Source organism: Phasianus colchicus, chromosome 1 (assembly GCF_987193195.1).
Source record: "Phasianus colchicus chromosome 1, bPhaCol1.hap1.1, whole genome shotgun sequence".
Taxonomy (NCBI): Eukaryota; Metazoa; Chordata; class Aves; order Galliformes; family Phasianidae; genus Phasianus; species Phasianus colchicus.
The window spans coordinates 89,768,425-89,786,020 of record NC_143436.1 but is presented as its reverse complement, the minus strand read 5'-3'; the positions used below and the strand labels follow the sequence as shown (position 1 = coordinate 89,786,020).

General features: G+C 37.5%; 1 protein-coding gene across 1 annotated transcript in view; it reads left to right on the top strand.

Moving 5' to 3' along the window:
* The window catches only part of GUCA1C (guanylate cyclase activator 1C), a 34,498-nt gene extending 24,060 nt beyond the window's left edge, over positions 1 to 10,438 (top strand). The window contains exons 2-4 of the mRNA XM_031613097.2: positions 4,407 to 4,556; positions 7,204 to 7,291; positions 9,644 to 10,438. Coding sequence (XP_031468957.2) covers positions 4,407 to 4,556; positions 7,204 to 7,291; positions 9,644 to 9,774 — 369 coding nt within the window. The 3' untranslated portion in view covers positions 9,775 to 10,438. The remainder of the gene's footprint in view (positions 1 to 4,406; positions 4,557 to 7,203; positions 7,292 to 9,643) is intronic.
* The last annotated feature ends 7,158 nt before the right edge of the window (positions 10,439 to 17,596 follow it).

Genomic DNA, 17,596 nt, shown 5'->3' with positions numbered 1-17,596 from the left:
CATGGATAGGCAAGAATTTGCTGGTCAAACTGAGGGAAAAGAAGGGCAAGTACACACAGTAGAATTGAGGGCATGTCTCCTGGAAAGAATATAGGAATGCTGTCCAGATAGGATTAGGAAAGCCAAAGGAGATGTAGAACTAGACTTGGTGAGGGATGTTAAAAGCAACAGGAAGTGGTTCTATAGGTGCATAGCTTTTGGCTCCAGAGGAGGTCATTAAGATGATACAAGGGCTGGAGAACCTCTACTATGAAGACAGTCTATGAAGACAAGAACTGGGCCTGTTCAGCCTGGGAAAGAGAAGGCTGAGAGGAGACCACACTGAGGCCTTCCAAAATTTAAAGGGAGTTTATAAACAGGAGGGAAATCAACTTTTTACATGGGTAGATAGTAATAGGACAAGAAGTAATGGTTTTAAACTAAAGGATGGGAGATTTAGATTAGATGTCCTGGGGAAGTTTTTTACTGTGAGAGTGGTGAGGTTCCTGAACAGGCTAACCAGAGAGGCTGTGGATTCCCCATCCCTGGAGTTGTTTAAGGCCAGGTTGGATGGGGCCCTGGGTAATCTGATCTAGTACTTGATCTAGCAGCAGGCAGCCCTGCCTGTGCTAGAAGTGTTGAAACTTGATGATCCTTGAGGTCCCTTCCAGCCCAAGCCATTCTACAATTCATTCTGTGATTCTATGATAATTAGTGAAATCTCCACCATACTGAAGGACTTGTTTCATAAATGCCTGCTTGACACGGACTGATGGCTGTAATTAACTTAGAAAATCCAAAGGCTTGGTGTCCAAGGCATGTCCTTCAGGTGTGAGGTTCATCTTGGAAGCATGGGCTTGTACAGAGGGTGCAGAGTGCTATCCAGGTCTTGGAAAGTGTTTGAAAAGAAAGAGAGAACTCATCCCTGTAGGGGCTGAGGGTGAATGTGCCAGAGTCCTGCTGGGGAGTTGGTAGCCCAGATTGCTCTCCGGGACAGGGCAGGGCAAGCCCAGGATGGCTATTTTGCAGGCAGGGCCTGCACTGCTCCATGGGGCCTGGGGGTGGTGGGCTGTGCAGGCAGGGAGAGCAGGGACCTGAGGATTTGTGTCATGTAATCGAAAAATACTCCTTCCAATTTAGGAGTCTGCTCTTGGGCTTGTTTTGTGAATCAAACCTTGTTACAAGGGACTTCAAAAATACCTGTGAATGAGATCTAGGTAACTTAAACACAGCATCCAAAGGAACTGCTGTGCACGACAGTCACGTGGTCTGATCTGACCTTAACCTTCTAGTTCACCTGATCATGCTGTTAAAGACTAAAAATTTAGTTAGTTATTTTTGTTAAGCCAAGGAGCAGGTCTTACTCAGGGAAAAATAAAAGAAGTGTAGGGGGCATTTTTGGTGGCTCTGCAGCCTCTTTCTCAGAATTGTTTTTGGGAAGGAGATTTTCCTCCCTTAGCACTGTATCCTGAGAGCATACCTTGTGAGCTTATCCCAGCAGTCTTCATGTGTGCAGGTGGGGAAGTGAGTATGAATTCACCATTACTCCAGACACCTGTGGTATTAAGGGCAACACACTACCACCAAAGTAGGAAGGAGCAATCAACTCTCACACACACCTCCATCAGTCCTCTGGTGTCCTAAAATGGCAAAACAGCAGGCTTCACCAACACCAACTCTTTTAAATAAAAAATATTATGACTTAGCCCTTTGGAATATCATGGTAAAAGACAAGAAGTAAAGTTATTTCTATCTTCTTCCACTAGTAAACAGCTCTGTTTATTCTGTTATTTTAAACTTTTTATTATTATTTATTATTTTTACGATAGCCCTTTTCTAGAGATTGAGTGATTTCCTAATAAGCAACAGATACATTAGCAAGTGGCTGCACAGCATGAGGCTTTACAGAACCCAGAGACACGTGAGGACATACCTCATGTGTATTGTGATTCGTTACAGAGCAGCAGATGGGTAAATCAGCACTGCAGTATTCTTTTAATAACATCATAATACATTTATTGTACTATTTATTGTACTCATAGAGCTACAGGATGATCTTCATAGGTTACTGTTATGCTTTTTCCATTATTTAATGCACTATTCTGAGGCTCCTGTATGCTACTATAAAAAGCATAATATTTCTTTTTATCTGAGAAAACTCTGGATGTCTAACAAGATTTCTACAGCTTTCAGATCATGCAAGTATTTTCTTTTCTACCTACAATGTATGTTTTTTGTGGATAAAAGAGAAACGGCACATTTCTTATCAGTGCCTCTGTGCAGTGCTTCTGGTTCCATACTGTGCAGATAAACGTTGGACTTCTTAGTATTTCTATTCCTGGTGTTTTTGAGGTTAGCATGGTATTCACAGTCTTTGTATGTCCACAGCTCCATGTGACTGGGGCTTCTCTAAAAACCACATTGTCTCAGATGTATTTCAGAAGAATTTTGGTTTGTTTATTTGTTAGGTTTGGGGGTTTTTTTGTTTTGTTTTGTGTTGTTTTGTTTTTTTTTTTCCTAACCTTTCTCTTTAGTCCCTTCCAGCTTGGGACAGGACAAGTGACCCACTAGGCAAAAGTTTATAGCCCACCATATTAAGCTTACTGTTACATTTCCCAGACTTCTGGTATTCTGTTGCTGGTCAGACCCACAGAATTGAAAGTCATAAAAGAAAACAAACTAAATACTGTTTTCCAAAACCCAAAATGAAATGTAAGGGAGAAAAAAACAAAATGAGCCTGAATATCTACCAAGCCTAAAATTAATCTGTAATTTAACTAAATAGTATGAAATTCTATAAAGGGACAGCAATGTGAAATACACCTAATCACATTCTTAGAAGAGCTATAAAATCTAGGGTTGGAAGTATAATCAGTAAAGTATAATCAGTAAAGTATCTGATACAGTATTTCTTTGAAATAGTATTTCCAAAATTGAAATCCAATTTGGTGTTCCAGAAAGAACCATAAAGTTTGTGGTACATACTGTGTCATTTTTTTAGTAAAGCATCTCTTTACCAAAGAGATGGGCCTAATCTTGCTTGAAAACTACGTGCAGTTATTGTTAAATTTCATTTCAGCCCAAACTGTGGTTGAGAAATACCTTTGTCTTTAGTGAATTTGCTGTAATAAAAATTGAAGTAAATACAGCAATAATGGCAGAACTTGCACAGAGAGTCTGTGAAGCAATGTTCAGCCTGCAAAAGTTATGCATGTGCAATGTCTATCTACGTATACATTGACTCGGGTGTATTTGAAACTTGGGTACTACAGTGCCAAACCACCTTGCACAGAAATCAAAACAAGCACTACATGGCAATGGGCCGCAACACACCTTTACAAAGCTTCTTTTCTTTTACTTTAGTGCAGTCTGGAGAACAGACTAATGCCTGCTGATTGCAAAACCTCAGAAGGCAAGATGTGTGTTGATATAAGGCAATAAAAATAAGTAACATGTTAAACCTACTGGATATTCATCCAATCTTCTCAGCCGCAAGTCATCTAAAGCTGATGACAGTCTTTCCAAGGTTTTCCAAGTGGTTGGATTCTGACCAATATAAAGATCACAAGATTAAATTTACCAGCTGCTAATTCTTTTTATATGCACATGGGAAACAGTTGGAGCTAGTAGTCTCCAAATTCAGCAACTGTTTCTTCCACCCTCACTAGATTTTTACAGAAAAAGAGAAATCGTCACAGTAGCTTAGACCACTTGACCATGGAGTCCTGTCCTTGACAACTTTCCTTCAGTAACATCAGAGAAGGAAGCAAAACATATGGAATTAAATCAATCTGAAATGCTTCTTCCCTATGATTACCCCCTATCCTCACTGTTCAGAAACTTGTTTATGACTTGAAGGCTTTATATCCCATGTGAAATTTATTGGTCAGAGAGACCTGATGCTTATATGAATAAACTACAGTATCTATCACTCATGCTGGGTTATTGTTTACTATATACAATATTTATTGCATGATCTCTTAGATTAATAACACCTGGAGCAGCTCTGTTGCACTGGAAAACATCCACATTTCAACAGTACCCACGTGAATATAAGCAGCTCCACAGTAGACATCTCAACAGTATGAAGTTGGATATCCAAGACTCCCCTTTTTCTTATGTGGAAGTCTACCACAAACCTGTTTTTTCTTCTTCTCAAACAATGTCAAAAACAACTGCTGTGATCTGCTTCTCCCACAGCTTTCCAGGGAGAACAAAACTGCCTGTGCTAACACTCCTTCCTATAGTGCTTCCAGTTGAGCTCATCCTTTCTAAATGCCAGGGGAAATTTCTATGCTAAGGTGCTTTATAAATCAGCTTATATTATAGTGAATTCGATGACCTGTTTCTGTGAAATTGCCAGAATGAGCAAAAAGCCAATGTTGTTAAACAGGTTTGGTTTTTTTTCGTCTCTCTCTCTCTCCTAGGATGGATTTATAGACTTCTTGGAGTTCATAGCGGCAATAAATTTGGTTATACGAGGAAAAATTGACCAAAAATTGAAATGGTATTTTAAGCTATATGATGCTGATGGAAACGGATGTATTGACAAAAAAGAACTGTTGAGCATATTCGCGGTAAGCAAATTATGACCTATAGCAATTGCATCTGGCATAGTGTGTTGTCTCTGAAACAGTGGTTCCACGTGTGTTGGATTTTACTAGGTGTAAAGCCAAAATTATTCTAGCTAGTGACACTGGTGACCAGCTTCTTCCTTACTGAAGTAAACAGTAGTTTGTTTTACTTCAAACCATAGTTCTATAGCTGTATGCTGCTTTAGCGAAAGTGAAAAACTGTAGAAACAGTAGAAACATTGTCCTGATAAACTGTATCATAGGATAGGGTAGAATTGAAGTAGCATAACGAATAAAACAGATGGTTACAAGGGTTTGTGCCAGTTTGTTGTGGAAAAACGGCTTCTCCAACTGAACTTCATGCAGGAAACAATATAGGTGTCATCAAAACATTCCATTGTTTTAATTCGTTTTGAAAGGCTTTTAGATTTGTTTACTGTAAAACCCATTACTCTTTTTTTTAATTAAATTGGAAAAAAAAATTTTGTCATTAAATCGTGAGCAGACATTTCGATACAAATATTGTAGATTTTTTTTGCAGAATAATGGGTCCATTTCAAACCTATGAAAACAAAGCAGGGTAATTTTTTTCTGTAAAATGTTTTTTCCATATTTTTCAACTTGCTCTAGTGAATGACTCTTGCACTTCAGAGCTGCTTTCATCTGAAAAGTATTATAGGGTTTCTTGCAAATATGAAGATCAAGGTTCTGCTGCAGGGAGCATAAAATCTAAATAGTTATTTAAAGTGATAATAAACAAGGAACTTACTTTTGCCAAATTCTGTCTTACTGCTGGTCCCTGGCTAGGCACTTTCAAGAGCTACTGACCCAAATAGAAGGAGCCAGAGCCAAATTAGCTCTGTGATGAAACAAATGAAATTGATGCATGCCTTTTAAAGAATAGTGTTCTAAAGGCAAAAGGAGAGTCTGCACAGCCCAGATTTCTTCCAAGACTAATGTCATCTATCTATTGTAGATATTCTCAATCATTTTTCACTTGAAGGCATTGATGCAACTGCCTTTGTCTTGCGCTTTATCTGAAAAGAGAATTAAAATCATTTTAATGTAAAGATTTTTTTTTTTTTTGCTTAACATGTTTTAAAATGATTCAAACTTCCAGGTGTTTGCTTCTCCTTTGGAGAAAAGAACTTAAACCTGCACAAGTCATTTTACTTAGGCTAGATTAAAATAGACGGGCACTAAACAAAAATAAAAATGCAGGCTCACAGCCACTAAGAGCTCTGCTTATACTGAGCATGAGTAAACAAAGGCTTATCCAAAAAGGTATGTTGGATCTGAGACTAATTTAGACCAAAGAAGTCCAGTTAAAACTTTATTGGTCCCTACAGCTATTTGAACTTTGGACCAGGAGAGCATTATAAGCCATCAAAATTCTGCCCAGATCACCTTGCACCCTGTCAGCACTCTTTTAACTGCCTGGTTAATTTATTTTATTATTAAGAGGGGTTCTGTGATAGTCAGTGATTCAACTACATCAGGAATGACTGCTTTACTCTCAGTGCTACAACAGAATTAACTATGACAGAGGTACAGCCGCATGAAGGCTGCACTGGGGTCAGACTTATAATATACCAAAGAGTACCTGAAGTATGAATGAGTAATACAAACAAGATTATGTACCTATTTTTTGTAAAATTCTTGCCATTTCTGGGGACTCCATACAAACTATGGTAGACAGTGATGGTCAGAAATTCCATATCAGTGCTGAACTCATTTAACGTACATTTTAATGAAACATGATGATTTCTAAAATAAAATCAGGAATACCAAAAGAAATGACTGGTGTATTTGTTCTATACAGTACAGTTCATTTCAAGATGATTCAATTTTTAAAAATGTCTATAGTATGTCTGTTATAGAACATACATGTGTTTACATATATATTTTTATCTATTTTCCCAGACACTTAATAAATAATTATTATATTGATTTTGAGTTCAGCTCTGTCAGTATGTGCTTGTTGCATCTGGACTGCCATTTATTAACATATAGGCTTCTATTTTATTGACCAGAATAATCAGCATTATGCAAAAATGATTGCCTCAGTGAATGGGACAGAATTTTGCAGTATTCATTTGTATCTTTATTCTTGGATACGTTTGCCATAGAAAAAGTAGAGGGGAGACTTCTTTTTTAAATTTCTTTGGAGGACAACTGAATTCTGCCAACTTCCAGGATTGCCACTCTAACTTTATTAGTGATTAGTAAGTTAAACATGTTTTAATAAAAGATAAACTTTGGCTTTCTCATCAAGTGCTTTCAGCTGTGAAAAATAATACTATATTTAAATCACACAGATCATAGGGCACTCCCTGAACACAGAGATCTCTCTTGGGTGAAAAAAAAAGTGCTGGTGTAGATTGAACAAGTGCATTGAACAACAGAGGTGTCACATGCTTTCAGAAGACCTTCAGAGATATGTAAATGCAGTCTCTAATCTTCAGGCTGTGTGATGTTAATTAAATTTCCAATCCTCATTACTGAAGATTTACTTGAAATAGCAATTTATTTAGTGTTTTTGAAGGGCTGTTGAACTAAAGAGCTGCATCCCAATTACTGCAGTTGCCAGTGTATTGTTTTCATGACTTCAAGGAAAAAAGTCTGAAACTTTCTGCATTTCTGTCTCCAGGCTATCCAGGCCATTAATGGACAGACCAACATGACTGCCGAAGAATTCACTAACATGATATTTCAGAAGATAGACGTGAACAATGATGGTAAGAATCTAGGTTTTCTTGGTATTGGCAGTATTTACCCCACCACGAGGGAGTGTGGGATCGGAAAGGAAGCTGAGCATACAATTGAAGAACTGAAAACCTGAATCTATATTCTCTCAATTTTACAGTGAAATGTAAATCAACTGCCTCTATTAACTTAGCACAAGGACTGTGTATTGTAGTAGCTAAAACGTGAAGGTCTTGCACTGTTCATCCAAAATGCCAGTCCTCTGGCTGCTCAGCAAAACCAACATGATCAAAAATCTGCCTAAACGTGTGTCTTAACATGCCTAAACTGAGTAAGAAAACCAAGATGCAAGGTTGCACATGCCATGTTCAAAAAGATTGGACAGCATACTCAGTGTCTCTTCAGAATCTGAATGTTAACATATGCTAAGACACATGCTATTGTTTCTTCTCAAGAGAGTTAGATTAAGCCAATTGGACTTGCAGTTTGAAACTAAAGATTTAACTCACTGCTTTGGAGTTGTTTTTAACATAAGATGTGTCGTGTGAATATGTTCCCTCCTATTTCTAACCATGAAAATCCTCCTTCAACTGGAATCTACTGAAATCATTAACAAATTAGGAACATTAGGAAAACATTGCTGAGCAAGATCAGATGCAGGCAGGATTTTAGGCTTTTATACTGTTGTTCATTATTTGGGGGTCTTACTTTTGTACTAAAGCTTCTTTTTAAGAAAGCTGTTTGCAATATATAATTAGAACATGAATAATGCTCTTGTGATGCATATCAATGATTGGTAGAGCATTTTTGCCTACCTACTGGAACCATTGTTTGGGTGAAGGCAAGTAATGGACTTCAAACAACATTCTAGAATTTAACCTCAATACTATGATTATTTTTACTTTGGCCTCTGTGTTGATATTTGTTCACTGCAAGTAGTAGTTGTATCTGAGCTAGACAATTAACTGAAAAAGTAATTTGTATGTCTTACATTTTAGCAATGGGATGCAAGAACATGAATTATTCAGAATCCTCTTCATAATGCCCCTATTTCAAGCTGCTTTCCATAGCTAGTTATTTTTAAATGGCTGCAAAGCAGCAGGATTAAACCAACATGAAGAATAAGACAAAAATTTCCAAGTTTATCTTAAACTACGCTATCATCTTTTAGCTGATTATTAAATATACAGCTATATAAAATAAAAATAAAATGTAAATAGACAAATAAGTTGTGATCTCCTTCATCACATTAAAATACAAGAAATAATCTCATGGCTGCAGGGAGCAATTCCTAAAACAAATCTCCTGACGGCTTTCCAATTTATTTTCATTATGTGAAGGAAATCTGAGGCTTGTGACAGTCCCAGTGAGCCTGGGCATGCTAGCGTGACTTTTCATCCCTAACTGCAGTGTTCTTTATACAATTGCATTCTGGTATTGTTACTTTGAAATACCAGATACTCCTCTTGCTGCAGCCTAAGTGCCAAAACTTGCATCAGAAGGGGTCCTTTCACTGTAATAGTGTGCATATGAACCTGCTTACAGTGCAGACAGTACCACATATCTGAACAGGCACTAAGTCATCCAGCTGTTTTCTCTTCTTCTGGCCTCTTGTAATTTATTATTTCAGTAAGAAATCACTCATTTTTATGATTTTAATAAAAACTTTAAACATTCCCAGAGGAAAAAATCAGTGTTCCTTTTAAACCAAGCTCTGTTTCCCCTCTCAGAGAAAAAAAGCATCACTGGAATAACTTCTAAACGGAGAACTGTGTACACTCAAGTGTACCTTGCCAGCATACACATGCCTTGGACTGACCTTTGTGGTTTTGTAGTTGTCTTGAAACTTCCAAAGTATTACCTGATTCTAGCATGAACCCAAAAAAAATCACTTTCTAAAAGAAATCTAAAAAACCAAGACCATTTTAGTTGCTTAGAATAATTTCTCTAAGCAAACCACTTAATAGATTTTTTACTACATCTTATTCTGGCTCTAGATAATCCTAATAGTTAACACAGAGGCCATGCCTTGTAATCCCCAGCAAATCATGCCTTAGTCTCTGGTAAAGCCACCTATAAGATAAACTCCAGTTACCTTGGTAAGAATAGGTCTGTGCAGCTAAATTCAGTCTAAGCATTATAGTCGGCTTAGAATTCTGCCATAGCAGTCTTTGATCTGTTTTAGCAGAGAAAGGTGAGTCTGAATTCTGGAATTTGGTGCAAAATAGGAAAGTATTAAAAAATATTATTCCTATATTTACATATCAGCAATGAAGAATAGAGAATATTTTTGAGGGATGCAACTCAGCTTGAATGGCCTTGTGTTGCATTGAGAATGATTGTTACATTTCTTAGTTCCTAAGGAGCATCTGATTTCCTTTTAGGGGAACTGACTTTAGAAGAGTTTATCACTGGTGTGGAAAGAGACGAAGATCTAATGGAATTGATTACAAAAAGTTTCGACCTTTCCAATGTAATCAAAGTCATACAGAACGGCAGGCGGCACAGCATCTGAAGGATTCAGTGATGGATGTTGCATCTGTGTCGTTGACTCAGGGAAGATAATATTTCCTACATTCAGAGAGCTTGATGTTGTCAAAACCAGCCCAGACAGTACTGATCCACCAGCTCTAAGAAAAAATCTCCCTTGGAATTTTCACTCTTGATTCCACATCTTTCCATTTCTTTATTCTATCTCTCACTAATGACCTTGGCAGCTACAGAACACAAATTTTTACCCATGTGTAATAGAAAAGATATTTGATGCAGTACAAATAATTTGTTTGGTTTCTATGAACACCTCAGGGTAATCAATAAAACAGTAACGATATTGTAAAATGCAACCTTTCTAGAAGACATGGAATTAATACAATTGTTATTTCAAATGTAGGTTCATTAACCTCCTATTTTAGTGTGGCGATAGGTAGGATTGGCTTCTATCTGGGTCCATTAAAAATAAAGCCTAGTTTGCATTACTTTAACATTTGCTCTAATCAGCGCTCAAAATAAGAGCAGATTCTTGGGGAAATACCTCAGTAAGCTCAGTATTCCAGAGATATGCATCCTCTTTAACAAGCCATCTACAACTCTTGATTTTATTACATCTGTAAATTACAATAATGTGATGCTTTAATGCTTTTGGCAGGGTTCAGCCACTGTTATTTCAAATTAACCTTTAGAGAAGCACTGGAATGAAATTTTGTTTACTTTGTAGAGTAAAATTAGAATTTCAAAGAATGGTTAAAACAAATGATTTTGTAGGCACTAGAACAGACATCATCTGGTTTCCAGAGATTTGTGTCCATTCACTCATATATCTTTCTTTGCAAAACAATTCATTTTCACTGGGCTTTTTGCCATGGCTGCATGAGACAAAAGGTAAGAAGTATCATGACTAGTTCATACTGGTGGGACTGCTGGCTTCTGCCAAACAGGCTGTTTAATAGCTGCATTCTTCCTGCCTTTCCTTGACAGGGAGTACAAATTATGGTATGTCTGTCCTGCCCAGATACTTGGGCGAAAGCTTTTAGCAATTTAGTCTCTTTGAGACTTCTACCTTCTTTCAAACTGGGTTGCAATCATCTCTGAATGTGGTAGTTGTTAGGAGTGTAGAGAAGAGATTTGTAGATGGCATGATCACAGATGCCTGATTTTCTTAGTAAAGCAAGTTAAAAACAACTCAACCTTTCTTTTTAATAGACAATTGTAATTGTAATTGTATGGGTTGTCTAAAAAGTGAAAATTTCTAGTTCTGTCTGGTTCTGTTGGGATAGATTCTTTCTCAAGTTTGCAACAAGATATATCAAATCACTACAGCTATATCATAAGTACTCCTTGGCTGGCAGTGCCACAACACTAATACTAAATGCTCTCAAAATCATCAACTTAAGACAAAATAATTAGTGCATGGATTAATGCAGGTTGAAATAAACAGTTACAAAACTTCCATATGAAAAAGCTTTTCATCTAAATTCACTACAAATCCATGTCCCTTTGCACAAGAAATATGCTCCATCATCTATAATTATCTCAGGTTCTAGTTTGATCAATAAGATATACTAAAAGTATGCAACAAGCATCACTTGACATTATAAACAGTTCTGACATTATAATTCTGACATTTGAATCTTGTATATCTTTTTCAAAAAAAAAAAAAAAAGAATGATCTATGAGATTTCTAGTAGGGGTGAACTTTAAGTTCTTGTATTTATTCATTGTTGACATGTTAATATCTCACTGTCATTATCAGTTTTCTCACACCTAGACTTCAAAAAAATAACTTTTCTTAATATCCTTCTTTTACATTTAGATTCTACGAGGGTGGTGTTCTTCAAAACAGGCTTTAAAATATTTTATATACAGTTGTCCAGTCTAAGCAATTTGGATGTGTGGTTAACAGCTCTGTTTTGGATTCTTGCTTTTAAACTAATGACTACTGACTTTGAAACTGACTACTGTCTATGTATGCTGGATCTTTTTTTTTTTTTTTTTTTTAATAAACGGATTTTTAAAAGAATATTTGAATTTACCCTTTTTTTTTTCTGTGTAAATGTAATTAAATGAAGTGAATTACCAATTCAAGAAGAGTGTTGTTTTGTATTAAAATTATAATTTGTAAGGAAATTCTTATTCTTTTGTTGTTGTTGTTAATCTAAATTTTAAAGGGGCATGTCACGTTCTCACCTTCCATCCTTCAATATAAAATAATTTAGAAGAAATCTGTGTAATTAAGGAAAAATGTATTTTGTTTAGTATAGCATATCGTATTTCAAAAAATATTCACATACAGCAACTCCAGATGTATTTGAGGGTCCTTGTAAGGTTCCACCTAAATTTTTATTACTTAATTAACATGAAGTTTAACTAGCTGCTTTAGTATTATTTGATACACGGGTGCTGAAGATAAATCACAGGATCACTGGGGTTGGAAGGAACCTCTAGAGACCATCTAGTTCAACAATCCATGTTAAAGCAGTTCCCCTTAGCAGGTCACACAGGAAAGCATCCAGGTTGGTTTTTAATATCTCCAGAGAAGCATGTTCCACAGCCTCCCTGGGCAGCCTGTGCCAGTGCTCTGTCACTCTAACAGTAAATAATTTTTCCTCACATACATATGGAACTTCTCAACTTCTGTTCTAGTTTGTGCCCACTGACTCTTGTTCTGTCACTGGGCACTGCTGAAAAGAGCTCGGTCCCATCCACTTGACTGTCATCTTTTAGATATTTACAAGCATTGATAAGATACCCCTCAGTCTTCTCTTCTCCCTGCTCAACAGTCCCAGGTCTCTCAGCATTTTCTCATCAGAGAGATGTTCCAGCCCCTCATCAGCTTTGTTGCCTTCCGCTGGACTCTCTACAGTAGTTCCCTGACTTTTTTGAACTGATGAGCCTGGAATTGGACACAGATGTGGCCTCATAAGGGCAGAGTAGAGGGGGAGGATCACCTCCCTCAACCTGGCCATGCTCTTTTTAATGTGTCCCAGGATATCGTTGGCCTTCTTCTTGGGAGTCAACTCTTTGAAAGGGTAGATAATAGCAGGACAAGGGGAAATGGTTTTAAGTTGAAGCAGGAAAGATTTAGGTTGGATATCAGGGTGAAGTTCTTTACCAAGAGGGTGGTGAGGTGCTGGAACAGGCTGCCCAGAGAGGTTGTGGATGCCCTGTCCCTGGACGTATTCAAGGCCAGGTAGGATGTGGCCCTGGGCAGCCTGGTCTAGTATTAAATGTAGAAGTTGGTGGCCTTGCCTACAATAGGGGATTTGGAGCTTGATGATCCTTGAGGTCCCTTCCAACTCAAGCCATTCTATGATTCTATGATTCTTGGCTACAAAGACACACTACTTGCTCATGTCCAATCTGTCATCCACCAAGACACCTAGGCTGTTCTCCACAGAGCTCCTTTCCAGCAGGTCAGCCCTAACCAATACTGATGCATGCAATTATACCTCCCCAGATGTAGGATTGTACGCTTGCTTTCATTGAACTTCATCAAGTCTTCTCTGCCTAATTGTGCTTCCCGTCCAGGTCTCACTGAATTGCAGTTTTCTGGTGTGTCAGTCACTCCTCCCAGGTTTGTGTCATCAGGAAACTTGCAGAGGGTGGTCTGTGGTCTCTATCCCTTCATCCAAGTGGATGATGAAGTTATTGAACATGGTCAGACCCAGAACCCACCCCCGGGGAACACTGCTAGCTACAGAAACAAAGAAACAAACAAAAAAAACCCATAGCATATGCTCTCCAGGAAGTGTCTTTGTCAACAAGACTGATGCAGATGCCAGCTGTGAGAGTCTGGAGAAGCTAGGCTGCCTCTATCATCATCATAGGGGGTAGGTATTAGTTAGGATAGATGTGCACTGAGAATGACTTTTTGTCACCATACTCACCTTCAAAAGAATTACAGGTTTCAAATTCGCTCTGTGCAGCTGGGTGAGATTAGCCAATCATCAGGGTAATTGGTAGTTTCTCTTCTATTATAATCTCTTTTACTGTTAAGAAATCCTTTTGACTTTATGCTCTTTTAGTTGCATCCAAACAGTGAAAGGCAATTAGTGTGACAGTCCCCTCTTTCAAACAACTCATAATTGTCTTAACATTATCTCCTTTTCTCTTCTGGTAGCTCAATATGCTAGGAAAGAAAATAAGCACTTTTTCTTCTGAGAATCTGGGAATTCAAAGCCAGAAAATTGCCTTTTCTTGTAGATATGAAATGGCTTAAGCATTAACAGGCATGATAAAACCTGAGGCCATAACTGAGCATCCCTCAGACAAAGTGGAAAGAAAGCTTGCTGTGCTGTGGGAAAGATGTCATAGCTTCATTTACTTTTTTGACCTTATGTTAGATTAGCCATAACATACAGAGCATAACAGATAAATATTCAGCAAAATGCTCAAACCTCAGGTTCCCTTTGTGCTAGGACATAAATCCACTTACTTGATGAAACTGGCTCAATTTTTACAGCATGGCTTGTAAGTCTTTTCCAACCTTGGTGATTCTATGAATCTATGAATCCATGGAACGATTTCTAAAAGTCTCACAGTGTAACAGAAACCGTTGAAGAAATTAAGGAGAAATTTTTAAATACGATTTTTAAAGCTTCAGCTAAAACAGTGGAACATGAAAAAATAAACGTCGCCTTACACTTGACTTTTTCACATGCCTTTGTAAGAAAGCTGTGGGAGAAAACACTTCAAGTGCATGGTTTTAAACATGGCAAAGTGTAGCTCACTTGAGTTTGGCTGGAAGACACACTTTACTCCAATCCCTACCATGCTGTTTCCATCACTGGCATTTCCACACTAACAATGAGGCTTTGGTGAACACTTGCTTTGTTCTCTAGTGCTGACAACTTCTTCTGTCTTAAAGATTAGGAAAAGAGACGCTGGTACATGCAACAAGCAAGAGCCCCTGTACTCCTACAGTGTGACTGGGACAGTCATAGAATGGCCTGGGTTGAAAAGGACCTCAAAGATCATCTAGTTTCAACCCCCTGCCACAGGCAGGAAGACAAAGAATTTAAGACTGCTACATACAGAGTTGTTGCACTGTAATGAAATACTAGCTTTTGAGTTGCTAAATCACTGCTTTTCATAAGGCCAGAACTCTTTGTCTAATTTAAAGCAGTACTGCTCACAAAAACTGTAGATGGAGCCACCACTGCATCCCACACAGAGTAGTGGAGAGGCAGGGAGAGCAGAAGGGAAGGAGGCACAGAACATCCAAAAAGACCAGGGTGAAAAACAAGCAGAGGAGGAAAGCTGAAGAGGGAGAGAAGGTGGAGGACATGAAAGAGATGTCAGCTGTCATAACCACTGTCCCATAAGGAACATGCTCTAGAGCAGGCATGTACAATCTGTGACCCATAGACAACATGCGGCTTGGGACAACTAATAATACAGCATCACTAGTTCATAAACTTTTACCATTATGTGATTTTTAGTAATATTTTTCATGAGTCAATGGTATACAGTCCTGGTGCAAAGTACAGAGGGAACAGAACGCTGTGGAGGAGAAGACAGTGCAATACTAACTCCAGCTCTCATGCCTGCCATATTCAATCTCACTGTAACCCATGAGTGAGACACATTACATGTACTTGTGCAACCTGATGAATAAAATGCAGTGATTGCCAATGATAACATTTCACTTTTCAAATTAAAAGGAAAATTTGTGCCAGAACTTGAAGATGAAAAATAGCTCACAGATTTAGCACTTTTGATGGATTTGACCATTTATTTAGATGACTTAAACAAGCATCTTCAAGGTGAAAAATCAACTTCTCTGCACTGTGTTTCAACTTATCTGTGCACTGGCTTCACAAAACAAGGCCAAATATCCCACTAGTTTTATGTTTTTGTTGCCCTCTTTTTTTATGTTTTAATAAGAAATATATTTTTAAAAAGAAGTTTTGTTACTTACATATATAAACTACTTTATATATTTTATATGCAAGTCCAGACAATTCCTATTCATTCATGTGGCCCAGGCAAGGCAAAAGGTTGGACACCCATGCTATAGAGAAAAAGCCAAATATCAAAGTATGAAAAAGGAAAAGAGAAAAAGGCTGTGAAACTGTGCTCAGTGCAACCTTAAACAGAAGATACATAGCATTTCATCTGAGATTTGGTATTCCTTGCTGCTCTAACAGAATTTTTCCATCAATGCACCATTGAAAGAAGAGCCTAAAATAGGCCGTGTATGCTGCCCCATACATACCAATCTCCTGCTAAAAGTGCAAACCAAGATTGCCTTCTGAGATTGGCTAGTATTCAGAAAGAATCAGAATGGTAATGTCACAAATATGGAACTGAAACAGTGATGATTTGCACAGTTTTTTCTACCCAAGCTCTAATTTAGTACTAATTACACTTAATTTCTCAAATACCAGGGCAATTAACCACTCAAGATGTCTTCTGCTTCTTCAAAGAGGAGGTCCAGAAGTCCAGCAAAACAAATTTACCTCTTTTTACTCCTCTCCAAATCATTTTAATTAGTTGTCCAAGTTATCAGTGTGCCAACAGGTGTATTTGTTTAGCACAGAACAGAATTCTGCATTTTGTGAGAAACTGTTTATTTAGAAAACATTAATTCCTTTTCTCAGGTCACTGAACACCCTCTGAATGGCAATGATATGTAAACATTACTTTTCACAGCTGAGACTGAGCAACAGATCTAAGGAGAAAATGTTTGGTATTCCATTCTCCTATCCCATGTGATCTAGTTTTCTGGCTTTTTGAATATGTGTAGTAATTACAGATCTCTTAAACTTTACCTTTCTTGGAAAACAGTAAGCACACTTCAGTGATAAATGAATGTGAACTTATGGACCCCTTAGTCCCATGCAAGTTGACAATCCCACTGACTGCAAATCTGAACAGAATTTCTTCACACTAACATCTACAGAATATATTCAACTCTTGATTTATTCAGAATCTTATTAGCCTTTTATGCTACACGGTATTTCCTGCAAGGAAATAAATACTCTGAGAAGAATTTTTAAAAAAGGAACGTATTAGCACCATGATCATCTTCCTGTTTAAAGTAAAAACAATTAAATATTCATGGAAAGGACTGGCATAGTTTTCAGTGTATTTTCAGTGTATCAAAAGAAACTGAACTGCCATTCAGTTTCATGCATGACTTTTTGGTCTGAGCATTTGTCCACTTGTTCCGTCCATCTCTGTGTCCAAGTCAAATCAATAAAAATTATGTCTGGGAGCTTTCTTTGTGTGCATGCATGTGCATTGGCAGCATACCTCTGGCACACAGCTCTAATGGCTGCAGACTACATGGGAAGGGTTGGTGAATTTCCTCTTTATTTAAATTACAAATTTCTGACAGTCTGTTTCTATTCTGCAGGATTTCAAAACCCATCAAATTTAAAGCACATTCACTTTAAAGAGCTGCTAATGTTTAGTGGAAAAGAAATCAAACATTTGTAATTAAATAAGTAGTTTATTTATTTATTTATTTGTTCTTCCTTTGCTTCTTTACTATAATAAAGGTGCTTATACCAAAAGAGGGTCTTAACCTAGTTTTTAATTGGGCCCACATTCCCTCAATGCCAGACAGTAATTAGCTTCTGGTGACAATCATAATAATTCAGTGAACTTCTAATTAATGAAATAACTTCTGACAGTACACATCAAACAGCTCACAAAACACAAATCATAGTTTATAGCCAGAACCACCTACCTACTATTCTGAGCAGTGTTTTTCTTCAGTTTACTAAGGAAGTTTGGTCTTTCTCTAGGACTACAAAGTGAACAGGGAAAACAAATCCCATAAAAAAAACCAAGGTTTTCAATGATCAGTCATTTTTTTTTTTCAAAGTATCTAA